Source organism: Talpa occidentalis, unplaced genomic scaffold (assembly GCF_014898055.3).
Source record: "Talpa occidentalis isolate TD23 unplaced genomic scaffold, MPIMG_talOcc4v2.1, whole genome shotgun sequence".
Taxonomy (NCBI): domain Eukaryota; kingdom Metazoa; phylum Chordata; class Mammalia; order Eulipotyphla; family Talpidae; genus Talpa; species Talpa occidentalis.
The window spans coordinates 115805742-115833220 of record NW_026555331.1 but is presented as its reverse complement, the minus strand read 5'-3'; the positions used below and the strand labels follow the sequence as shown (position 1 = coordinate 115833220).

The window sequence follows — 27479 nt, the reverse complement described above, 5'->3', positions numbered from 1 at the left end:
GATCAAAGGCTAAATATATTTCTACTGAGGCCCTGGACCTCAATGAGGAAAACAGCTCTGTGTCAATTACATAACTGAATATATCTAGGTCCTGGGATTCTTTTTCTCCTTTGGGGGCAGACACACTTTCAAGCTGAACCTTATGCAAGTAAATAATCTAAGAGGCAGCAGCTCTGAACATTCCTTTGAAGTGTGAACAAGGAGGCCTGTCAAACTCTATTAAAGTGTGCTGATCCATCATTAAAAGCCAATATTGGAATTCAGAAAGCAAAAGGATGTTTACATCAAGCTAAAACATTTTTATTATACATTAAAAGAATATCAATTCTGTGTGCAATGTGCTCAATTCTGTGTATCTTTTTTTTTTGAAATATGCTCTGAAATACAAATACTTTCTTCAATGTCTAGCCATACTTTATCTGCAAACTGATAAAAGACAGACTCAGATACTACCCTTTCTGAATCATAACATTTTTTAGCAATATTATTATTCCAAAAAGATCAGAATTTATGTAGTTTATATAATTTGATGTTAATACCGTCTAATCTCTCTTCAGCTTTTCCTTACTGTAAGGTAAATAAAGATTGCTCAGGCTTTTGTACCTTTGGCCTCTGTGGCTATCACCTGCGGCCTTGAATGCAGGAGGAGCTTGGGTGTGTGGGATCGGGATACACACACCTGATGGCGGACACCTGGAGTATGGTGTGGGCATGCATAAGTGGGCACACCTGAGCCGAGAGACTGAGCATATGAATGTGGAAAACGGGAGAAACCACAAGAGAGTAAAGATTTGCCTGGGGCTGGGAGGCCTGCCAAAATCTGGGGCCCCCCGGCCCTGCACCTGGTTGCTTTACTACAAAGAGTGTAGAAAGACCATTAAAAGCCTGAAAAAACCACAGAGGGCTCCAGGACTCTCCTTTTGCCTGTGCCTGTGTCCTGCCACTACACTTATCATTTAAACTGTGCTCAGGAAATAGATTTTCTCAACATTTTTGAAATCATATATTTTCACAGCACTCCATTTATTTACACCATTTCCTTAAGCTTAATTTTATTCTCTTAGTTCAGTGGGGAAACTCCAGTCTTCTCAGACTTTATTCACAGAACTCCTTCAAGTTCCCTGATTTGCAAAGGAAGAATTAGTTCGTTCATCTCCTTATTTAATATTTCATCACTATCTTTTTTCCAATCCATCGATCTTTACCTTTCTTTTCTTTTCTCATAATTAATAATCTGTGTCCAGCAATTTCATTCGTCCTGAACACTGAACGTCCTTCCACAGTTGTCTTTTTTGTCTAATCCATCTGGTAAGACCCAATCTAGTTAAAATTTACCATGTCTGTTTTATGCTCTTAAATATAAACCAAGACTAGGCTGAGGGAAGTCGCATAGCCAGGCAGATTGTTAATCACTACGTATAGTCACGAAGCTCAAAAAGGCCCTCAATATGGCTTAACACCCTTCTCTTCCTATTTGCTCTCCCACTCTTCTCCAGGACTATTTTAAACCTCCTTTACTATCTTCAAATATCCAACCCTTATTCATGTCCTCTTCATGCAAGCAGAGGATCTCACATCTTATTTCAGAGGAAATAACCATCAGAAAGAAACTCTCCCTAACCTCTTTATATCAACCTATAATCTGTCTACATCTGTACTAATCTTCTCCTTTTGTTCATCAGATTCATTAGGATAGTATTTTTAAAATTTGGGAGTGATTGACAGCATCTGGGAAGTTTTAAAATTATATCTCTAGGGTCTCCCCTGGTGGTGCAGGCAGTTGAGTGTAGTGCTGTAGAGCTGTCCGCAGCCTCTGAAGTGCCAGTTCAATCCCCGCCAGCCGCAGAGCAAACCACATGGCGCAGCAGACCTCTCTTGTCTTGCCCGCCGCTCTCCTCAGCAGTGTATTTCAGTCAGTCTGCCTATTCTACTCCCAACTCTGTCTCTGGTGGGTCCTCTCACCCTCCTGCACATCTGGCCTGTACCCCGGTTCTTGTATGCATGAATAAAGTTTTAAAAAAATACATTTATGCTTGTGTCCAAAACCACACATGATGATTCATATGATGTGGGTTGGAGCTTGATTATCCATCATTTTTAAAGATCTCCAGATGATTCTCATATGTAGGCAGGACTGGGCACCTACCATTAGAGAAATTTTCTTTTCTCTTCTTGCAGAGGAATTGTTGAATAAGTGTCTAGATTCCATCTTCTCCTATCTACACTAAATTTAAGTGTTCCCTCTTCTATGTATGGTTAGTGCAGAGAAGCATTCCCTCTTAGGTATATTTGTCCCATGGATTGTGCTAGTTGTTCAATCTCTCATCTTAAAAACCAAACCATCTGAGGGCCTCCCTGGTGGCACAAGGGGTTAAGCACCCTACTGTGAGCAATCCTCAGCTTCTGCAGCCCAAGTTCAATCCCCAGCCAGGCAGCAACCCACATGGCACAGCAGACCTCTCCTGTCTCCCCGTGGCTGTTCCCCTCAGCAGTGTATTTCAGTCAGTCGGCCTGTTCTGTTCCCCACTTTGTCTCGGGCAAATCCTCTCACCTCTCACTGCACCTCTGGTCTGTACCCCAGTTCTTGTATGCATAAATAAATAAATCTTTTAAAAAAACACCACCACAGTTGTTAAACAAAAAAACAAAAAAACAACAACCAACCATCTGAACAACCAACCAACAAAAACTTTCTATATCCCCTTCATACCTTGGCCAGGCTATACATCCCAGATACTCAAACACTCCTTAAAGCGTTGCTGTGATGGCATTTTGAAGACAGCACAATAGCTGTAACCAGCTGACTTCAGCGAGGAGCTACTCCTAACCTGGAGGGCCTGACCTCGCCAGCTGAAAGGTTCAAAAAACCCTTTCAAAAGCTTGGCTTTCAGAATGAAGATTAAATTCCACCTGTGGACTGCAGCGTCCGCTCCTTTCTGATTTTCCTTCCAGTCTGCTCTTGATACAACTAAAATATCTAAAAAGAATGAAACATATGTTGGGGCCATTTTCAAAAATCGGTTTTTGTCCCGGCTACTGAACTACTCACCGTAACGACGATAGCATCATGAATCTTGTTTTTCCAACAGATTTTTCGCTTTGTCTCAAAGAGCATACTGAAAGTTAACCATTACTTATTCTTGCTCTTAAAAACACTTAAATTGTGGAAAATATAATGCACACGGCGCCTGAAAGACGAGGCTTTCCACTTACATTTTTCTGGACGCCCAGGGACCGAGCTGCATTCGGGGAAGCCGCGGGGAACAAGCTCTCGCGAAGCTGGGCCAAGGCCCAAGCCACAGCTGCCGGCAATGTTTCCTACTTAGGGTGTTTTTAACTAGCTTGCTATGGGGTTTACTGACATAGTTAAGCTTGTGGCTTAAATAGCGTTACTATATAAATACTATTTACTTATCAGGCAGATTTAGAAATAGGACACTGCTAATGGCTTAAGAGTCCTTCCAATCCTCTTCCCGGATGACATCTGCTGTATTTCCTCACCAAGAAATTGTCCTTCTGGGATAATCATTCCATAAGTTTTTCTTCCTGGTTGAAAGAATCATATTGAATTTTTTTGTGGCATGTTACTTTCTGCAAATAATCGTAAAATTCATTCATATTGATAGGAATATCTCTTGTTGATCCATTTTTATTGTTTTATATTATTCCATTGCATTACAATAGTAGAAAATATTTACTTATAATATACTTTAAAGGATGACATTCTAAATGGAAACCTGATCAGTATATTTTTTTAATTATGAATGGATCTTGAATTTTGGTAAATATTTCCCAGCAGCTTATGATTTTTCATGTAGTGGATTTCATGAATTCGTTTTCCAACATTGAATTCATCCTGTGTAACTGGGATAATACAACATGGTCATGATTCTTATCACTATTATACATCATTAGCTTAGGTTTGTTAAATTTTGGCTTTGGATCTTAGCATTTATGTTAATTTCTCACACCTGATAATGCTAATAGTTTTCTCTTTTGATTAACATGGGTTTGTTCATTTTATTAATAATTTCAAATAATAACTTATTGGAAGGTCAGTTTTTACTAAATAATTCCCGGAAATATTTCTTAATTTTTATAAATAATAAACAAAAATACAGTATGAAAACATGATGAAATTTTAAAAATAATTATGTTTAATGTATTTGGAGCTACCTGGTCAACAGAAAGAAAAGATTTTAACATTTTTGCAATCATGGTTTTGTTATTTTAAAAAAGAACTTTTAATAGACAACTGCTTTCATTCCCTTTCCTAAAAAATCTTTTAACTATAGATGAGAGAGGCATTTTGAGTTCTTAAATTCCTAGAAAATGAATAATGAAAAAAGTCAAACTTGGTCATTCCTCTAATTACTATCTTTCAGATCTGACATTGTTTTTAAAAAATGTTCCAAATATAGTTCACCCAAGAAAGCTCTTAAAAGTTTATCATAACGGCTATGAAGCTGTCCGCAGACTCTGCAGTGTGGGTTCCATTCCTGGCTGGCCAGGGAGATTCCCACATGGCATGGCAGACCTCTCCTGTTTCGCCCGCTGCTCCCCTCAGCAGTGTCCTTGGTCCAACTGTTCCCCATTCTGTCTCTGGTGAATCCTCTCACCCTCCCTTGCCTCTAGCCTGTACCCCAGCTCTTCTACAAAAATAAATCTTAAAAAAGTTTATCATAGTGGACAGTATAAATGATACTACATCTGATCTTAGCTAAAGGCAAAGAAGTAATAGCATATTAGATAAAAGTAGATCAATTAGTGTCAATGCATTCCTAAATATAATTATTTTATAGAGCTAGAGAGAAAAAATTCAAGTTAAATAGATTTACTATACTGTTTTAAGTTAAAATAAATGACATAAGTTTCTTGTGATAGAACATTTATCAAAGAATAGAAACTTGTAAGCCTGCTCAAAGATGCCCCCTATGACCAAAACAGGTAAATTTGAACATTAATAAGAATAACAAACATTATTTGTTTCAAAATAAACTAAAATATATCAACTATGCTTCAATTATGAGTTCACAATGACACTAAAAAATAAAAACAGAAACTAATTAGTTACCTTTGGAAGATGATAGGGAAGCATTTTATTATTTTGAAAGACATTAAGTTGATAGAAGGACATTATCTACATTTCTTTGCCTTTCCCACAACGTTCCTAAACAAATGACACCACTGGGTAATCAAATATTATTTAAGGGGGGAAATTACTCCTTTTACAATATATTCCAAGAAGCAATGATGATTGAATTATAATACCACCATTTTTTATCATCTAATTAATGGATCTATTACAAGTATTGTGCACCAGCAGCCATAAATAAGACAAAAAGATGTAATATGCCTCTTAATGAGAGGATACAACACAAACTTCTGACAGAGTTTCAGTATGAATCAGGTCATGTTTGTAGAGCAAAAATGGGAGTTATAAGCAATACAGAGGCAGAGGATCTATAGAGCACACAATCAGCAAAATCTGTATTGCACAGAGTCAGGTTTTTCAAAAAATAAGATTTGCTGAGAAAGAAGGTCTAGGGAGGACACTATGTAGATTAAATGAGGCTTAGAAACATGTTAAAAATGAAACAGGAAAACTACACCAGGATTTACTAGGCAGATGTCAGCAATAAAGCAGGAAATAATTATCATAAAAATGGAGATAGTAGTTACATATAGGAGATCAGGAGGGTGTTGTAATAAGGAAGGGTTAAGCAGAGGCCTTATAGATGGCTGTAAAGGTCAATTTCTTGATGCGGGTGGTGGTAACAAGATTGTATGAAATAATTATATATTAAGCTATACATTTGTTTTATACATCTCTGCTGTGTTTAAAGTGTATTTTTTTAAACTGGCTGAGTGAATGTATTTACGACTTTATGAGACAATTTTCAGAGAGAATGTTTCAAAAAGTTCTATTTCTATTTTCAGTATCAATTTATCAAGTTGATAAACACAAGAAGTCAAAGTTGATATTTTCAACATTTATTAGGAAGGCTGAGGCAACAGCCTTTATACAGCACGATTTGCATAAGTTGTCAAGATACATTTTGTATACAATCACAAAACCAAGACATATTTTTACATAGAGTAAAACTGAAGACAGATTTACAAGCATTTTGAAATGCGATCCTCATATACTTCAGTTCAATTTATACAATCTTTAGCCCAAGAATTTGTATTTGTTCATTAGGTTATCCAGAGAAATTTGGGTAGAACAAAAAATAAGAACACGTTAGCAAATCACCAACACAGCATGCGACGTATAGTTAGGTACAAGACATATCTCCAAGTGCTTCATTTTTTTTTTATTTTAAAATGAATTTTATTGGGTTTTTATTTTTTCAGACAAGAAATTTGTCCTTTAACCTCAGATGTGTTTTTGTTTGGATATGGGCACACACATTTATCAGTAGTGGGAGCACCTGAGCACATCACTGAACAAATATACAGACATAATCAAACAATAATCATATTCACATGCTGAATGCCAAATCAAATTAATATTTTATCTTTGTCTATTTTACCAAATGTATACTTATATACAGGGTAACAAATTAAGAAAATGCCCTCAATCTGCCTATCATATAAGGAATCATTTGATTAAATGATTTAGATTTAATGGGTGTTTTTAATAATAACACAGAACATACAGAAAACATCAATGTGTCATATTCAATGAGAATATCTGTTTCACTCATTCATTCTAGTGTTACATCAAAGGCAAGTAATTATTAAAGAGACAGCTTGTAATTATTCACTGAGCTTACTTTCATTTCCATCTCAAGCTCAAAAAAGGGAAAATCACTTCTGTTACACATAGTTATAAACACATAAATAGCTATAGTTGGTTGCTTTTGGAATATTAGACATCATAGCAATGAAAATAAGTTTTTTTAAAAAATTGTTAGCTATGATTTAAATAATAAAGTAAAAAAATACTATAAACATCTGTATGATATCTTAATGAAATGAAACATTAATCAAATAATATCTAATAAGTTGGGCACAATACAGTATGTAATTTTATTTTAATTCACATCACCACCAACCTAGTGTCACTACCACTATCACCACTATCATCACAACCATTCCTATAGTAAGAATCATATCAGCTGGTTACCAGCTATAATATTCCCACAATATGACTATTTTAATGTGTGTGATCCTGAAATCAATTCCACTGATATGCTGAAAATATATATTTAATTATTGTGATTAATTACAATATGGGCAACATTAAGGAACAGAGATAATCACTGCCCCTTAGTCTTGGATACTGTTCTTTTAAATTGAAATGGTAAATAAAGAGTTTTGAGTCACCAAAAATCTCCATAATCTTAAGTGAAAACAGGGAAAACACCAACTTCTTGCTACTAATGCTATGTATGTCTGTAATGACCATTCTATCACTCCCTGTCTTTTGTAAAAATTCACTCTGTGCTTTTGCTTCTACAGCTAAAAGTTCCTTTAAAACCAATTTTAAACCAAGAGGCAACTTCAATCTCTGACGACTCAGTGAAATTGTGGGAAAAGTTAAGATGCTTTTCAAGGTATAAGTTCTTATAATTTGAACTAATCACATGTTGTTTAGAGATTACAAACTTTGTTGCTATTAGGATAAAAAAAGCTAATTCCCCCAAAATAAAGAAAATAAAAAGTGAAAAAATGTGCTGTGATATATACAAAAAAGTAAAAAACACCAAGAGCCCTATTTGCAATTAAAAAAGAAATAGTTTTGTTGTAAGAAGGGTAATCAACGTCATTCAGAAGAAATTCGTTCATGTAAGGATCGGTGTTGCATAGAATAATTTCAGTACCACCTAGGAGATTGGTCAGTTGCAATCTTGGCACACTTCGGTAGGATCTTTTGCTTTCTGAAGGGAAATGCTGGTGCACAGAAAGAAGCCCTCTCATTAACTCTTTTAATTGACCTGGCCCCATTACTAGTTTCTTAGAACAGAGGACCACTTAAGTGGAAAGGCTCCTACTCTTTCAGGTCAAATGGCTTCCAAGGGATGATCTTTGTTTTGGTTGCACCTCCATTTTTATTATTCTAAAAGAATTGCAACTGGCATGAAATAAGCAAACTAGTCATAGAATATCCCATGCCTCCCTCTGGATATAAGTGCTGCAGAAGAGACTTAAGGGGAGCCAGTTTCCTTTTAAGGGCAAAGAGCAAGTGTCTTTTCATGTCCTAATGGAATTTTCCTGGACCCTTCTCTTACCCAGTTATGAGTGATGATTCCAAGCTCCCTAAAGTGCTAACTTCTGCGGAAATATCCGTGGCAACCATCAATAGATCTAGTTGTCTTTAAAAATAAAATCCTAGTGATATCAAATGGTTAGCAATCCCCTGTTCTCATGCTCATATAGATCAATATCGGTTATAACAGGTGTTGCATTGTCAGGGGACGGGAGATAAAAAACAGAAGTAAGTATTGGTTATCTTTCTTAGAGTGGAAAAATGACTTTGTATTTCTTTATCACAATAATAAAGGGATTTATGAATGTTTTACATTTCATTAATTTCCCTTTGTGTTTTTCTTAAAAATGAGAAAATTCAATATTCAACCAATGTATTTGGAGATGATTTCTCTAATTCCACTAAAATTTCAACATTGTATAAAGAAACAGATTTCAAATACTCTAAAAGCAATTTAATTTCTTTTAGGGTAGGATATGGAAATAGGATATGTTAGCATAATTCATTTAACTTTTGATAACCCAATTTAAATATAATTTTCATCAGTTCTTCACTTTTTTCCCAGGCTAAATGAAAGTTTATTTTAAGGAAAAAATTAGTTTGGGAACTAATATACTGCTTTATTCTTGTCAGTTCTTGCTATTGCTGTAGAGGATGCTTTTTCACATATAAAATTTGAGAAATAAAAAGCTGCATAATAATTATTCCTTGCTTAGGTACACGAGACTATATTTGAAAATGTGCTTTCATTGTCTTTCATAGTAACAGCTTGATCATCCCAGCATCTCATTAGAAGGCTAGGTATATGTAACCATTTTTATCCTACGAGAAAAGAAAACTGGGGGAAATTGAGCATAGGTGACACATGCAAAGTGATGGTCAGAGACAAAATCAAGACCAGAAACCAGATTTTTAAATCCCAGCTGGGTGTGTTTCTTACAACTCCATGTCACTTTGCTTGTTAATGTTGGTTGATGGAGAAGATACTTTATTGAAAGATGTAGACATTGGTCCTATTATTTTATATTATTAAAATAGTTTAAAGTATATTTTAACTTCAACATAATGTTTACTTTTCACATATTTTCCCAACATTGATGAACTTAATCACTGTGATATTGTCACTAAAGAGGGGAAAATGTAACACCAGAGAGAATTTGAGTTTGGCATTGAAGTTTTCATTATACAGTTAATGTATTAAGGGGAAAAACATTATGGAAGATCAGGAAATTATATCAATTTAATTAATCAGTGTCACAAGATTAAGATGATTAGTTTGCCAGAGGAAGAGTTTTCCTTCTCTCCATACATTATTCAAGAGAAAGGAAATACATTTACTTGGGATAATACATTTATTTGAAATTTCATGAAGAACAAGTTATCATGCTTACTAGAACATACCAATTTAAATACTTTGGTATGAAAATGTCTTGACTTAAAGGTAAGTTATGGAGTTTTTGATAGTTTATGGGGCAACAGTCTTCTTTGTTAACCAATAATGGCTTTATTTCTAGATAAAAGAAATTCTCTTTTCTACTTAGTATTATCTCACTCTATACTATTTCAAATTATACAAATGTGCTTTTACAATGTGGATTCCAAAATTGGTATTGTTTATCTTGCAACACTTGAACACCTGAATATTATGGTCTAAAAATCATAATTTGTACCTCTCCTCTTCCCTTTTTTTCTATAAACACAGTCATCTTACTTTCAGTCCTGTACACATATTGTAGGTCTACCCTATGTCAGAATCTCAACACAGTAAATTGTTTGAGCAGATAAGATGAAGATGAAAGATTTTTGGACATTTGAACATTGAGATCTGTTACATTAGTACTTTCAACCAAGGTTATTTTGCATAGAGTACTACCTTTGCATTGGACACCCAATTAATCTTTGAGCTTCTGCCTTTAGCTACAGTTCAACTCTGCTCAAAAATTTTACATTATAAGAAATTGCAAGTTTTTTTCTCCTTTTTTTTCCTCAACAACCACAAGAAATCCTAGTTCTCAGAACTCCTTTTCTCTTTGTCTTCAATATGAACTTCAGCATTTAACAATTTTTCTGTTTCATGACAATACATTTAAAGGTTTTAAGTATGTTTTTCCTGCTTGCTCCTCCTCTCATGCTTATCTTTAAAATATAGCTTAGTATTAATAGGATCCACCTATAGTCTTGATATCAGACTATCTAGAGCAGCTTTTACATCCTCAGCAGATACTTTCCTTCAGTGCGTTTGAGTAGGACTGACCAAAAGTTTGTGCCAGTTGACTATTCTTTTTCTCAGATCCACTTTGTCAAGCCAGATACAAGCCTCACCAATCAAGGTCTTTTTCATAAACTTTCCTCCATTGGAGAAAAGTAAAATCTAGAAAAAATAGCAAAATTATATATAGTTGTGTATAATTTCAACCTTTTTTACGAACATTTGATTATTGATGAAATAACTGACAAAAAGGGTGAGGGTGAAAGTAGCAGGCATACTTAAGAAATAATAACCAAGATGTCTTCCAAAAATTTGCATAATATTAATTCACATCAATATTTTACAAAGGAAAGAAATTCTGAAGGATATGAGCATTCCAGATAAAAACTGTATTACTCGCTGATTCTAAATAGGTATATACTTAAACTGATAGAAATGTTCATAAAAGACTTTGCTGGGTACACTTTACCATTTTATGAAATATTAACTCAAATGCAAAATTATTTGAGTATGGAGTAAGTAGATTAGAATTCACAAAGCAAATAAAACATAACATTGATTTTATTTAGCATTTAATTTAATGGCAATTTTACCATAGTTTGTACTTCTAAAGTGATTCCCTGTCATTTTATAGAACTTTTATTAGTTGAAATTCCATAGTACCTGATTCAATTTTTTTTTTCTTTTAGAAATGACTTGAAAGAAAGTACAGTTCACATTAAGTGGAGCTAACCACTAATCTTTGACCTCCTCTCTCCTTCTTTCTCTCTCTTTTGCTTCCTACCTCTTCAGAATCTCTTTCAGACAGTTCATGTTTACTTTTGGCTTAAACTTACCTTTTCTCTTTCTCTGACTTCGAAATATTTCCAGTTAATTTGTCTTCTAGTCTGTTTTGTGGATTTCAAGTGCATTTTGTATTTTTCTGCATATCCCTGCCTTCTTATTGTATTCATCTCATTTCAGACAAATGCATGACTTTTTTCCCTACTAGTCCCCTCTCGAACTACTTAATCTCTGTGAATGACACAATTGTTCTTACAGAACTCAGTCTCCTGTAATATTTTTATTCCCTTCCACTCTATTCTCAATTCTCTCAAAAAAGCTTTTGCTTTGCAGTATCTCATATTTGTCTCTACTGTAGACTTTGTGTTCAGTGACAGCACCATGTTTTTTAATCCTCATATTTTCCCCCATATCTCTTTGTTCCCTCCCACTTTTAATTCTTTTATTCCTTGTATCTGTATCTACAAATCACATATCACATGCAGGCCTTGTGTTGCTATCGAACAAAGAGCAATGGAAAGATTAGGAGTGATAACCCAATAAGACATAAAAAGTTACTTGAATAAGGCCTGATGAATTACACTTAGGGTCAGAAGTAAAGACCTGAGTTTACATTGAGAGGTGTGGACTATTGTGATGGATGGAGAGGGATGGAAAAGAGTATCAAAGGGGAAGAAAAATATGAGCAAAGGATTAGAGATTTAACCTGACTTGCAGATTCTGGTATGATTGGAGTATAGAGCAAGCATAGAACAAGGAGATGAGATTAAATCAATACAATTAAAATTCACCTTGGAGGACTCCAGTGAGTCAGGATAATGGAGAGTCATTGAAGGGCTTTAATGTAACTTAGCCAGTGTTTCTAAAAGATACCTCTGTCAGCAGTGTGATGAAATGAATTATAAGGGAAAGTAGGCCAGATAAACTGCTGAAATGATTTGAGTAACAAAGATAAGAACCCAGGAGAATTAAAGGCATCAGCATGAAATAAATCTATATAAAATAAACTGAGTATAAAGGAGACTTGCTAGTTAATTGGATTGTTTGAGTGGGTTATAAAATCCTAAAGGGCTCCTGGGAAGATACCTCTGAGATTTATTTAACTTGTAAAATATCTCATATGTATGATAAGTATATAAATATTGATTGGGAAACACATACTGCATGAATTACAACTTTAAGATAGTAACTATTTAATAGAAAGTTACCTGAAGAGAATGTCCAGCAGGACTTAGGCTGAATCTAAAAGTTTCATTGAAAGAAGGTTCTCGATCATGTCTACATACTCTTGTTTTTTTCTTGATCACTTTTTTTTGGCTAGAGATGTTCATCACATATATTTTTACATATAAATCTGAAAATAAGAATTCCGTTTGTTAAGAATCCATTAACCATACAATTATAACTGTATTATGACAGTTCTTCCACATTTTAAACAAAGCCAATGGACTGTGTACAATATAGTATAGACAACATTAGTAATTAAAATACATACCATTTTTTACAGTAACTCAACTTGCCTGTTGTATAATAAATAATCCCATTATGTATTGAAAAAAATCTAGTTGAAAACTAACAAAATATCAACTTGTTCTATATAAGAAAAAATAATTTATTTTCATATTTTCCAGATATGTTTGGTATATAGCCTCAATTTTGGTTAGCATTTTCCAGAAAATTTTGGACCTAGTACTAGGTTATATATATATTTTGTTACCTGTATATTATATGCATATTAATATATATATATAATTGCTCATTGTTTTAAAATTAGATACCTGGTAGGTGATCAGGAGATTTAAATTTGTAGGTGATATTTCTGCATTGGAGAATTTCAACTATGAGTTGTTCACCATCTGTCTTCATCTCCTTCTTTAATGCAATCTTGATTTCTCCCATTACCTGAGTTTTAACTGAAAGAATTAATTAAAAAGTTCAGCAATATATAATGCCATTTATTAAATGTTTAGTTCGATAATTCATTCTTGCTTATTTAGTAAGTGTGAAACACCTTATTGCATCTGGTAGATATATAGATCAATACTCCTAGTCTTTAAGAAGTATGCTAAGTATAATAAGCTAGAAACAAAAGAGCATTCATTAGGTCTTCTGACAGAATATATAGGATGGAACTAAAAAAATGGATAGAGAAGAGAGAGAAAAGGAAAGGGACAGTGAAATTACTGAATTTTGTCATAGGTAATAGGTAGATGACAACGTCTACCACATAAAATTGACAAACTAGACAGTAAGGTATAAATTAAAAGAAAATCGTTAGAACACAGACACAAATCTTTCTTAATGACAGTAGAAATTTACAAAAAAGACACAAAATGGAGAAATATAGTAAATATAACAATATATGTAATCATTATAAAACAAAATGCAGAGCTCTGATCAACTATCTACAATACCAATAAACATGAAATTTTAGCTGAAATAAAGATTTTAAGATGAACTCATAAGGCAAAGCTTAAATCTATACTGTTTTCAATGGTCAAACAAACTATAAGCATGCAGGCTACAGAAATAATAAATAGCAGGGGTTGAGATTTTATTGTTAGATAAAATAGAATTCAGGTCAAAGGCAGCAAATAAGAAAACAGAACACCTTATAAAACTGAAAACACATAAATCATAATAAAGAGCCAACTATTATGAATATCTATGGGTCACTTAAGTAAGGTTGAAACTACAAAATAAGATATATAGGTGATGTAAAGTAAAGAAAATAATAATGAAAGACTTCCATACAATATTTGCACTACAAGACAGGCCAACTAGACTAAAATAAGTAAAGACAAAGACTATTGAGACACCACAATTAATAAATAGATCTCACGATAAGTATTAATGCAAAACCTGATAATCGAGAATGTAACTTTTTATCAATTACAAAAAAAAGAAAATGGGACAGATTTTAGAATCCTCTTTCTTTAATATCTAGAGAAGTCAGGAAAGAAGGCAAAATTTAGCAAAGTGTTAAACAGTAGCAACCAAAGAACAGTCTATAGCCTCCTGCCAGAAAATCTCAAAATTTGTGTCTAAGAATGAAAAGGCAGATTCTGAGAAGGCACAGCTTAGTGGCATTCCTGACTATACCAAATATCACAAAATGCTGCAGTGAAGGCAAGAATGAGTTGAAAAATCCCCGAGAGTTATCACCGAGTCTTCAGCACAGCAAAGCATATGAACAATGAGCATAGGTTCCTCAAGCAAAGTCATATTAAACCCTTACGAGTAGCAGCCATGGGTCATCACTACAAAGATCTGAGGGTTTCAGTGGAATCAGAAAAACAACCAAACTGCCAGGTCTTTTTAATTGCTGCAACTCCAAGATCAACTAGAAGAAAAATTCAAAGTTGAGAGAATCTTTTCATTGGAATGAGACATATGTCAGTTTGGCGGCATGAACACAGGCACAAGACAATAATAATCGAATCTCAAAAAAGAACAGCATAACCTAGTCAAGCAGGGTGGCAAATATAACTACAAATGTTTTATTTCTTTTCTTCAAAGCTACGGAAAAGTGACTAGGATTCCGCTCCATCTCTCAAACCATACTTGCGATGGAGGGGAAAAGGAAAATTCTAACATGATAAGGAGAGAGTCAGGAAAATAAATTCCCATTATTTGGAGTCAATAGGAGTTACAGACAGAACTGATCACACTAAAGAGCATGATGAAATGAAAAAGCAAGGTACATTTTTCTGAGGCAAATTCACTTTTATAGGTTATATTCTATTTTTATGAACCTTAAAACCCCAGCAAGCATGTAAATTTGTTGGTGTTTCCCACCTTCACACCCGGGAAGAAAGGTGGGATTTAAAACTTGCTAATTAAAATTCTCAAGTCATCACATTGCCTCCTTCATTCTTGGAAGGTGAGAATCACGTTTCACAATATGATACTAGTGAAAATATTGATGTTTCTCTCCGTTCAAAGATTGTTTCAGCTTGTTCTTTTAGGTCACTGCTAAAGGACCTAAAGGACGGAAAAGGGACATGCTTCTGAGGGGGTCTCAGAGCACAATGGTATTAATTACGAGTCATCACAATCAATTGTACCTCGCCTAGACTCCTGGAAACATGGCTTAGTTGATAAACTACTTCAAACCGAATAAGCTACTTCAAGGATATAGAAAAACATTCTTAAAGGATCCAGGGATACAACATGTGCCCTGAAAGAGTTCAATGGTATAGAAAATAAACAGACTTTCTAAAATATTTAAATGCTGTGACACAGTACATAGAGGATATAGCAATGAGTGAAAGAAAAAAGAAAAACTGAAGGAGGGAGGAAGAAAGGAGAAAGGGAATGAGATTTGAAGATGAAATGCAGGCAATCAATAAATAATGTGAGACTAACGTAGAAAAGACTCAGAGTTCTGATTTCCTTTAAGCAGAATTAATTAGTAAACTTAAAACATAGTAAAAATCTTACTCAATTTCTTAATATTTTCAATTTGGTTTCTTAAATTGAATGAGGTCATTTATTAACTAACATTAATTAATATGGCTAAAATAAAGAAAAAATTATTTTTACTGATACCTTCTCTTCATTAAAAAGACAATTTAATCATTTTTGATTGAGCATATATAATTTAATTCCACTTGAATGAAATTGTGTATGTCCCTCTATCGCTAGCTAAAATGCTCCAACCAAAAGAAAAAGTGGCTTATTTTTATCTTCCAAAGCTTTCTTTTTTCACACTCTCTGTCGCTTTATTCTCCATTAAGACATGCAGTGCTCGTCTCACTTTTTGTTTTTTCAGGAAAAAGTTTAGATACATTTTATCTTTAAAAATGTGTATGTCATATCTATAAGCATATATTTATAAACATGCCTATATATCTGTTCTTCCATGTATGTATCCAATTTACATTTTTGGAGAAGAATTTTTTAAAAAAACTACCATTAACAAAATCTGATCACTATTTTATAAGAAATAGGGTTGGTATAATTCCTGTCATACAGATGAGAAAACAGAGACTTGGGTATTTTAAGTAACTTGCCAAGATGTTAAGTGGCCTAGTCTAAAATTTAACAAAGATCTGATTTTAAGTGCAGGCCTCTATTTTCTCATGAACATTTTTTATTTCCTTATGAAGAGATTTCTAAAACATTGACTCATGAGATAATATCTAAGAAATATTATCAAAATGAAAGAATTTTTCAGGCACTATTTTACTATTTTATCTTAGCCACGCACAGGACCAAAGAGAGCAGAGGTGACATAACAAGTAATTCTTCCAGTTGTTTAAATAACAGAAGTTATTGTCTACACATATACATCAATTTTGCAAGTTATTTGTATTAAATGACAAAACAACACTAAATATTTCCTAAAATATTCATAATTATATGAGATTCTATATGGAACTGACCTATACAAAGTGATTTTCTCAAAGTGACTATCGATTGACAAGATATTTCATTTTTATTAGTGATAGTAAAATTATTTACCACATATTTATTATTTTTATTCTTATTTATTATTTAATTTATTATTGATATAGATGACACTTAACTGTGTAAATTGAGATTAGGCAATTTTGGCAAAAATATTTAATTATTATAATTTAAAAATATTTTTACTGAGTTAATATTGTTTAAATCATTGCTTCCATTATGGAAGTGGAGGATCCCCTTTTAGGTGTTACCATGGTACATTTGCCACCAAAGCACCCACAGTCCACCACCACAGACCCCTGACTCACTGGAAATGAATAGAAATTGGAAAAGAAATATAGAAAAAAAAAAGGTATTTTGTAAAAGGCAAGTCTATTAAGCAAAAACCATAGTTAATAAAATGCTTATCAACATAGGTTTCTTTGCATTAGCAAATTTCCATTAATAAAAATTATAAACTCCTGCCACAGGTGACTTGTGCCGGCTAATGAAGTCTGCATTGGTGTTAGATAAGATACATAGTTATCCCTGACAGTCTAGCTCCTCATCACTCCATACCAAGTTCCTATCACTCATTGCAAATCGAGACAAGTCTCATGTGTAATTAAGGTGGATTTTAAAAATCAGGAATTCTGACTTTTAGTTCTGTGAGATGACAGGTCAGTCATTAGGTGTTTTTGCTTTTTTTTTTTTATTTCCTCACATGTAAAGTGAAAATACATAATAAGGATTATTTATAAATTATTCATAATATCTCTTTTAGTTTTATAAGACAGTGCCTTTTTAAGATATTTTTTGATATTATCTAAATGTTACTAGTCCTGGTGTTGCACAAGCTGAACAGCTGTTCTCCATTATTTAGTCTGCTTATTCAGTTGTGGTTTCCAAAGGCAGTCATTATAGAAAGTGTTACCAATATCCAAATACATGTCCATAGTCGAAGTGTGATACATTCCCTGATGGATAGTACTGTTTTTCTCTCCTGTAATTGTTTAAAGTCTAAACAATGTTTTTTCTTTTTGAAAAATGCTACGATAGTAAAGGTAAACTGCAAGCGCAATGTCTCTAATTGTAATTAGCCAAAAGCATTCATTCCTTTTCTGTCTCAGTATCTGACACAATGGATCTGTTCTAGATGTAACTGACAGTAAACGCCTTCAGGCATTATTTCCACCACTACATCAACTGCTCAATTTATTCAGAGTAACCCACAAAATAAAATAAAATGCCTCGATATATTCATGTCATTACTTTCTAAAATCAAATTTCTTAAAAAAAAGTTATTTTCCACTTTGCTGAGCCTGTTAGGGAAAGGAAGTAAGTTCACTATAATTTGTTCTATTCTTTCTCTATAATTTCCAACCAGGTGTGTGAAACCTACCCTAGTGTCTGTATAATTTTACCTTCCATGCCAAAATTGCATCTCTCTTCTCCCAAGGTTCAGAGTGGTACTCAATAATTATCTATAATTGACACTTCCCTCTTCTTTATACCATGTCCTTGAGTAACAGGGACAGTTACTAGATCTTTTAACAACTCTGGTAATCTTATTTTTATTGAATTTCATAACTAGGTCTATTGTTATTTTTTATAATCACTTACTAATGATTGTAATGAAGTCATTGGCATGTTTTAAACTTAAGTCTTAGAATATTGTTTTCTGGACAAAGGTTCTTATCTGTGTTGAATATTTTATATGTAGGACTAAACAGAAGAAGGGAAGAACTAAATTTGTGAAGGTTTCTCCTAGAAATTTAATTGAAAGGGCAATGCAAACATATAACAAATTTATTTAATTCTGTAGTATGTTAAATTCTATTCCAAGTACCCTTACTATAAGATCTCATGAAATTAACCCTTAATAAGTCAGCTTGCTCAAACAATAAAAATCACACCATGTGGCTAGTTCCACTCTTCAGCTCATTCCCCACCCCCTGTATTTAACAGATGACTGTGCATACTTGACTCCAGCACTTTTTACTCAAACATACCACTAGTAGTTAGAAAGAAAATTCCTAAAACAGGGTTTGTAAAATACTTTGTGGTCAGATATAATTTCTTTACAGTGCAACTGAGTAGATTTGGTTTTCAAAAAAATCAGTAAGTCTTCATCCCAGATATATTTCAGTAAATATAATTTTCTGCTCTCTTATAGTTTTCATGTAACCTGGTCTATAACCAAGTGGACAGCATCATCATGTTATGAATGAAGGTAATGCCTTTATTACCAGTGAAGTAATTTTTAAAATAACATATGTAAGCTCTGTCATCTTATCTGAATTTTCCTCAAACATGTAAATAGCAGTATCACTAACTTTAATCTCTTTTTGTTTTGCTTTACTTACTTTTTTTTAAATTGAGGTATCATTGGTTTATGATACTGCTTATGACTCAGAGGTCACGTCCATACTCTTGAGATACCAACTTTAAAGAAAGAAGACTGTAACTCTTAAATTTACTAATTTGTCCAGTCACATCCCTAGATTGGATGTTTACAGCAAGACAGCCCTAGATGATCTCCAACTCTGTAATAACCTATGTGTTATGTGGTGGTGATTGTGTGCACAATTCCTGTTGTGCTTGTGAGCAGGCATGTGTTGGGGGAGGAAACTTGGGACTTGGGAGGGCAGAGGCTCAAGATGTGTGGGAAAGTTTTTCTGGAAAGGCCAGATACAATTAAGAGAGAGGATAAATGATTACCCATTTCCTTTCCAAAGCATTAATTTATGAACTAAATGTCTTGATAGGTTGTAGGTAGAGTGTTACAATTTATTTGAATGGTAACAATATATTCAATTTATTGAATAATACCTGTGTTGCAGGTACTTTATGTGTTTCTCTGTAGCCTGTAAGATACACAGACTGTGCCTTATTTATCCCTGTATTTTTAGCCCATAGAAAAGATACCTAGCATATATTCAATGTTCAATGGATGGATCTGTAAAATTTCTCTAATCTTTACAGCAAACTTACTAGATAGACAGCCTTTCTGCATAGATGTGAAGAAAATCATTTATCGGTTCTTACTCAAAAGACCACATTCTCCCACAAAACCAAGCTGAGGCCTTGATTTTGAGATATTTTTGGATTTCCCCCCAAATGTATGATTTCACTCAAAATAAATGCTAGTATGCAGCTTACTAATCTTATTCTCTGTTTATGTATACCTCCAAGACTCAATTGTTCAAAGCTATTGAGAGCATCCCAACACATTTTCATGTCTGGGGCAGAGTGGGACTGTGGAGAAGGCATTTTGTTATGTTTTCATTAAGGTTTTTTCCCCCAAAGAGAGAAGAGTTCTGTAAGCTTTTATTAAGACCTTTATTTGAAACAACCCAGATTCAAGGAGATATTTTATACAATAAGGCAGGGATTTTGGCCTAACGTGATTTTAGAGTCTGTGAAAGTAGGACAGGTCTGCACATTCCCTTTCCCTTTCTGTTTTGTTATATAAAGAAATCCTTTCATTCTGAGACAAAGCTAGAAAGAACGTAATTTTAGGAGGAAAAAATAGATTTTTCTGATTGATCTCCTTCAATGTTTTTAGCATTTTTGTCCCTTTGGTACATGCATCATAGCACTCTTTTCACTGTGACTGAAAATAACTAGAGCTCTTAAAAAACAATTTAATTGAAAGCCTATTATTTTGTATGAGACAAAAGAAAAAAAAAACTTGTGCAACTAGTGAAGGAAAACAGAAAATTTAAATGACATTACAATGAAAATGTTTGGAGTTTTGAAGTGAATTCTAAAAACATCAGGCAAACAAATCTCAGGAGCATTGAATTGAAGATGGAAAGGTTAGTAAATTTAAAATTTTTTTTCCTAGTACAGCATCAAGCTTCAGAAGACAAGGCTAGCTCCCTGACTCCATGCACCTAGGTTAGACCTCCCATCTAAAATCACTTTTACGTTTCCTCTACATGCAGGCTGGTTAACCAGAGGAGCAGAGGGTGTGCATATATTCTCTGAATCTGGAGAGACATTGATACCATCATGTAATGAACTCACAAAATAAAATCGGGTGATACTCTAACATTAGTGAGTTAGGGAGCTCCAGTGAGGAAAAACATCTACTAAGAGTGATGCTACCGAGTCAGTGTAAGACAAACTCTACATGTTTGGGAGGGGGGTGGAGGTGGGGACTGCATGGGTGCTGACCAGGCAGCATTTAACCTCTGAATGAACCTGTGAATGCCACCAGAAATAATAGGATTAAATAGTTTATGGAAATCAAATGTTTCCATTGGCCCACTAGGTTTTTTTTTTACTCTCTCTCACTTGGTGCTTAATTTAACACTCAACTTACAGTGATTTTGCTCCTCCTCTCAACTTTAACTGAGTCTCTAGTTTTTTTAATTGCTACTAATGTAACATATAGGAATATTTTACTGTTCTACCCTATGGCTCTTCCTCATCTTACGTTTTTCCAGCTGTCCCTTTAATCTCCCTTCTACTTAGCTGCCTTGCAAGATTAAATGCTACTGAGCAATGGGCTTGCTATACATATATTAACCAGAACATATGATACCAGAATTGTGAGAAAGGATAAGGCAAGGAGACAGGAGATAAACTCTAATCTGCCTCTCTAAGAAGGGGAATGAGGTTTGCGGGACCTGGGATAAGAGCAAAGGATTTCAATCTTATTGGCCTAACAGTAGGCTAAGAGCAGATTAAAAAAAAACAAAAGTGAACATGGCCCAAGGTCATTAGTTAGTTACAGGGTAGTTCATACAAGAGGCATTTCAAATAACTGATGTTTTGAATTTCTATTGGTGGCCCCTTGCCTCTGGCTAGTCTTCCTCTGTGTTTGCAGTTTCCTGGCACTATCTGGTTAGTTAATAAAGTCACCAGCTCTGCTGTACCTGCAGGAGCAAGCCTCAGAGAAAAGTTAGGTAAGTTTTTCTCTCTTTTTGTGCTCTTTGAGCGTGAGACCACTTTAACAATTTATCCTCAGCCAATTACAAAAAGAACAAACTGTAATTCCTCCTCAACTATTTATTCTCAACTCATTTGCACTGGATCCTGTTTTTTGCCTTTCCTATTTCCTCTTTAGTCTGACCTTGTTTTCTCCCTAAGAGAAAGAATGCTTGAACTTCATCACTTGGGTTTCCTTGTCTTAGGCTGTGTGGAGGGGGTCAGCAATGACCAGGCAGTGGGAGATGTGAGAGGAGGAGAAACAGGAAGGCAGAAGCTGGGCTATCGCCTTCCCTGACCCCACCCTCTCGACTGGGGTATTGCTTTGCATTGGTTACAAAGGTTAGAACTTCTGTCCTGGATTCCTATACCATACCATGACTGTATTTCTTGCTGGGTTCTCCAATAGTCTCTCCACATCTAGACTCAGGGCAGGAATGACTTTTTGTTTTGGCTAGTCCTATGTTTCGCTTTTCCTTGCTAGTTACTTTAACTTCCCTCCACTTAGCGAATTCTCTTTAACTACCCCTTTGCATATGTCAACTACTTCCTGCTAGGGCCTCATGTGACACCCACTATTACATATGAAATAAACAATAACCCAGGGTTATTCTCCTAATTCCATCCATGAAATGGTCCCTTTTAAACCGTGGTGATTTTAGTTTCCACATATTCCTGGGTCTATCTCTATGCTTTGTATTCTATGTCCTTGTTTTCTTCATCTCAGACCAAATCCAAACCCTTTTTCTATTATTATGCCTTAATGCCTTGCAGGGCAACTTCACCCATTTATCAGTCAGGATAGATTAGATTCTGCTGCAGTTAGCAAATACTACCAAAATGTCAGTTTTTAAAATGGAAAGATTTAACTCTCTTCAAATTAATCAAAGGTTGTCAGGGTCTCTCCTGAGACAACTTAAAAAGATCTTTGTGTATAGGGCCTCCCCGGTGGCACAGTGGTTGAGTGCTGGGTTGTGAAGCTGCCTGCAGCCGCTGCAGCTCCGGTTCGATTCCCAGCCACAGGGCGAGGGTCCCACATGGCACAACAGACCTCTCCTGCCGCCCGCTGAACCCCTCAGCAGTGTACTTTGTCACTCTGCCCGTTCTGTTCCCCGCTCTGGCTCTGGTGAATTTTCTCTCACCCTCCTGCATTTCTGACTATACCCAGTGCTTGTATAAATAAATAAATAAATCTTTAAAAAAAAAAATCTTTGCGTATAATGTGGTTTGCGGACTTATGGGGATACATGGGGTACAAAGAGATTTCCCTAACATAGTCTGATGGCGTGGATGAATGGATAGCTTCTTGGTAAGGTACACTGAAGAGTGAGTCACAAAGGATGAAGATTTTTTTCCATATGACCTAGAATTCGCCTGTTAGGTATTTGTGCAAAGAATGTAAAAACACTTATTCAGAGGGATATGTGTACTCCTATCTTCACTGTAGCGCTATTTAAAATAGCCAGATTAGCCAACCGATGGAAACAACCTAAGTGCCCAACAACACAGGAGTATACTAAGAAGCTGTGGTACACACATCCGATGGAATACCACTCAGCTATAAAAAAGAGAAGTAAACCAAAACAAACCCTAGAAACTGACTGAAGAACTGAGGCTTCTAGAGAGGGAGAATGAGTAGGAGTGGAAGGGAAGAGGGGTCCAGCGATCTCTAGTAAAGGACGATGGTGCTTTGGTGGTGTGGTGACATATATCTGAGAATGTATTCCCCTAATCATGTTCAGAGTTGTTAACCAATGCAGCCTCAATTAAAAAAAAAAAAAACATTACTAGAGAAAAAATGGTAGAAAAATCTCAAAGAGACTGGTAAGTCACAAGAAAAACACACTTGGAAATGCATCATATTCTAGAATTTTAAAACAAACACAAACTAATGAGCAACAGTTCATGTTTATTTCACTCAGAGAGCTCCACTGATAACTCTAACAAAACAAGCTAAAAATTGGCTGAGAAATAGCACCATACTCTCAAAATCAAATTAAATGGCACAACTTGACCTACATTTTGACCCTGCCAATTCACCATTAACTAAAATGAAATGAACTCAAGCCATCAAAATATCAAGAGTAACAAACACTTGAGGAAAAAGCTCTGTATTGAAAATAAATTGTTGACAAATGTCTCTGTTCTTCTGGTCTCTTAAAATAACTGAAACCATTTTAAACTACTTTTCCCACCAATTAAACTAGTCAGAGGCCAAATAACATGGCCATGACTAACTCAAAACAGAAGCATAGAATATGAAATGGACTCAGATACTTGAGTACTAAAGATCATTTATTGACTGAAACCTTACAACCAAGGTTTCTCTGCTTTAATTAAATATTATTGAATGAAAAAATGCTTTAAAAAGCAAAATAATAACTCAGCTAATACTTACTTTATAAGACAGAGTATTTTGGTAAATTCAATTACATCTGCCTCAAAGAAATCCCTTACTGTGCCCAGAGAACTTTTCAAAATGTATGTATCAACATTTAAACCTTTCCAAATATAGAACTATAACTTCTTTTGGCTAAACCTGCTTTCAATACTTCATGGTAGCATTCTGAATTTTTGATCTCTTTGTATAATACCATAGATGTATAAAATAAAAAATAACGAACTCTTTCCTTTTCTGTCTTCAGGATAAGAGCTGGACATTTTTTATTAAAGTAAAAAACCAAAAACCAAAAAACTTTTATCTGAACATGTTTGCCAATGATTTTCCTCCTTAACTCACAATGCTGTGCACATATACTAACACACTAATCATATGTGGAAGGCTATGATTCACCAAGCTTTCCCTATTTGGAACGACATTTCACTGTCACTATATATATATATATATAATGTATATATATACATTATACATATGAAGTTAAGAGAGCAAAATTGAAGTGTTCTACCTTATTCAACCCCACTTTCCTCTTTTCATGCATCTTTAAAATGCACTCTGAAGTGCGTAAATGGCAGATGATCTTTTAAAGACCAGCCAATTACTTTATTTAAAATTCTTGAAGCACGGGTTTGCATTTTATTACTTCCAAACAATTCCCTTTTACAATGCCCTCTGATAACATTTTTTAGCTACTTCTTTTAAAATCAGACTGTATTTAACTACTGATCATTTACAGAGTGACCATAATTGCATCATTTCATCTCTAAAATGCTAGTGCCCAAAACTGTGTTATTTTAACTTTGGTATTAAAGCCCAGCATTTTGATTCTGAATCATTTTTGAACAAAGGAATCTTTGTTAATCTCTCTAGAGAGCTCCCAGAGCTGCCTATCCCTTTTCCTTCCACTGCTGACTGCCTTAGTGCCAGTCCTGACCATGTCTTAATTGGACACTGAATTGTCTCCTGACTGGTCCCTACCTGAAGATGTGATTCCTTAAAATCCATTAATCACAGCACCAAATCTGATCATGTCATTTTCTTTCTTTAAATCCATCTAAATAAAGCCAAAATTGCCTTTCTATAATAAAGAATCTGATTCCTCTGGACAACATCTGATAGTTCATAATTTCTCTGGCTCTGACAACCCTTCAAGCCTTGTTTCCCTGCAGGACAGAATTCAGTGACAATCACACAGGAGTGCCCACTGGTTCACCAATAACACAGGTACTCTCACATGGCAAAGATTTTGAACATAAAATTTTCCCTTATTGGAAACCTTGGCAGTCCTCCTTCACCTAGACTTTAAATTACCTTTATTTCAATAACTACTCAAAAAAGTATCTTTGCCAGGAAGATTTTCCTTACCCAGCCAACAGCAGAGTACCTCAATACTTAATTATATTCACCTTTATCATAAGTCTCATCCTAAATATTCATGAACACATATGTCTGCCTCAGTGCACTGGATCTTTTTGGTGAAGACTCAGAATGAATCATCTTCTGTAGGTCCAACTGGGTTTTGTAAAAGAAGCGCATTAGTAAAAATGTAGTTACTATACTTCTAAGTTGATTATGTCATTTTTAATTAAAGTGATATCATCTGTATGGATTAAGTTTTGGGCTAGTCATCTCCTTAAAGAACCATACATCAACACATGAGATTGGCATTACTTTCCAAGGTTGGGTATGGCAGGTATATTCAAAGAATTCTGTTCTAAAATTTAATACTTTTGTATAAATATTTACTTCAATTTCACAACTATGTGGTTAGGTTTGATTTATCCTTTTAGTCTCTCCAGGTTTGGGTATTTTGATTCAAAAAATGTTTACTAGGTAGATATTTGGTATAAGCCTCTATGCTAGATGCTGGAAATATCATAAATACTAAAATACCTACATAATAGCATGATAGTTCATTTTAGAGGGTTGTTCTGAAAATTGGGGTCACCATTTTTTTTAAAGATCCTAGTAGAGTGACTGGCAACTAAGTGGTAGTTGGATGTTGTTGTGGTGGTCACTGTTAAGAAGGATGTTTTGATTTTTTTAAAAGAAGATGAGTATAAGCAGAATACAATGTATATACATATATTTATTATCAATTACATAATTATGTATATAAACATTATTCAATAGCAACAATGAGATGTCATGATAAGATGTGGAAGTTAAAGCTCTGTTACTGCTGCTTGTTATTCTGTTACATGAGTGATGGTGGTCTGGGTTTCAGAGTGTGGCTAAATTACAGAATTCACTGTGTTGTGCTATTCTGTGGGCAAGTATCTGCTTTGGATGATAACAGTCTAAAGCTGCATCTGCTTGGAGGAAGAAAATACTCAAATGCAAAAGAGGACTTCAGTAGATAAAAATTCTTTTTTTAAAAAATAAAGGATTTAACACTGTGGGGAGGGAGCACCATGGAGTATGGTAGAGGATTATGGGTGCTTTGGTGGTGGGTGGAGCGTGGGAATAACACCTGAAGGGAGAGCACCTGTACTTTTGAGTCACGAACAACATTGTAAACCAATGTTATCTCAATTAAAAAAATAGGTGATTATTTTTTCCCTACAAATTTATTGGCACAAAGGCTTCTTTTGTGAAATACGTTGTTTTTCTGGCCCGTTCTATTTTTATACTTAAATACAAAAATATTTCCCTATGGAAAATTATATAAATTTCAAAATGACTTTCTGGTATCACATTTCAGTTTGGGAAAATAATAATTGAATGGTAGAAAGATGAATTATCTTCAGTGAATTTTGGCATTTTCAAAAATTCTGAAAATTTTTCTTGAGGAGTGTTCATAAATTCATTTTAACTTTTGAGTGAATCAAAAAAAAAATGTTAAAGCAACCTGATCATTTGAATTCCACAGCCCCTTTCCCCAGAGATCTCACAATTTTACTGTCATCAAAGTCAGGTTTTTAAAAGTGAAAACACTGTGGGGCCTCCCCTGGTGGCGCAGTGGTTGAGCACTGGGCTGCGAGGCTGCCCACAACCTCTGTAGCACCGGTTCATTCCCCGGCCGCTGGCGAGGGTCCCACATTAAAAAAAAAAAAAAAAGTGAAAACACTGTGTATAACATAGTGTGATCAGGATGTATTCAATAAGTAGGTTAGATAAAAGGAGTGCTTGCTTGCAATAAGTATTACCAAAGTACTTCAAGAAAATGAATATACACAATAATTTAGAGAAATAGTAGGAATTATTAGAAATATTAGGACATTATTTACTGAAAATAATGATAATTTTTCTTTTTACCTGTGACTGCCACATGATCACTAAGTCTAATTTTTATTTCCTTTTAGATTAAAAGTTTGAATCATTTATATTTTGTGACTTCTTTTTCAAAGCAAATCCTTCCAATCCCACCCCTTTGTTTCCTTTATCCCTTAATAAAATTGCCAGGGAAATCTATTGTCAACTATTTTTATCTGTTTCTTTGGTTCTTTATATATTTATATTTCTTGATTTTTTATTTTAGCAGATGAAGACTTAGCCTTCCTTCTTGAAATACAGCTGTATTAAGTTCTGGGTTGACAGAACAG

The 27479-nt window shown here is 34.5% G+C and overlaps 1 protein-coding gene across 1 annotated transcript in view; it reads right to left on the bottom strand.

Annotated features, from left to right (window-relative positions):
* Positions 1-8724: 8724 nt before the first annotated feature.
* The window catches only part of PCLO (piccolo presynaptic cytomatrix protein), a 283527-nt gene continuing 264772 nt past the window's right edge, over positions 8725-27479 (bottom strand). Inside the window, 3 exon segments of the mRNA XM_054692491.1 lie at positions 8725-10586; positions 12416-12561; positions 12986-13120. Coding sequence (XP_054548466.1) covers positions 10446-10586; positions 12416-12561; positions 12986-13120 — 422 coding nt within the window. The 3' untranslated portion in view covers positions 8725-10445.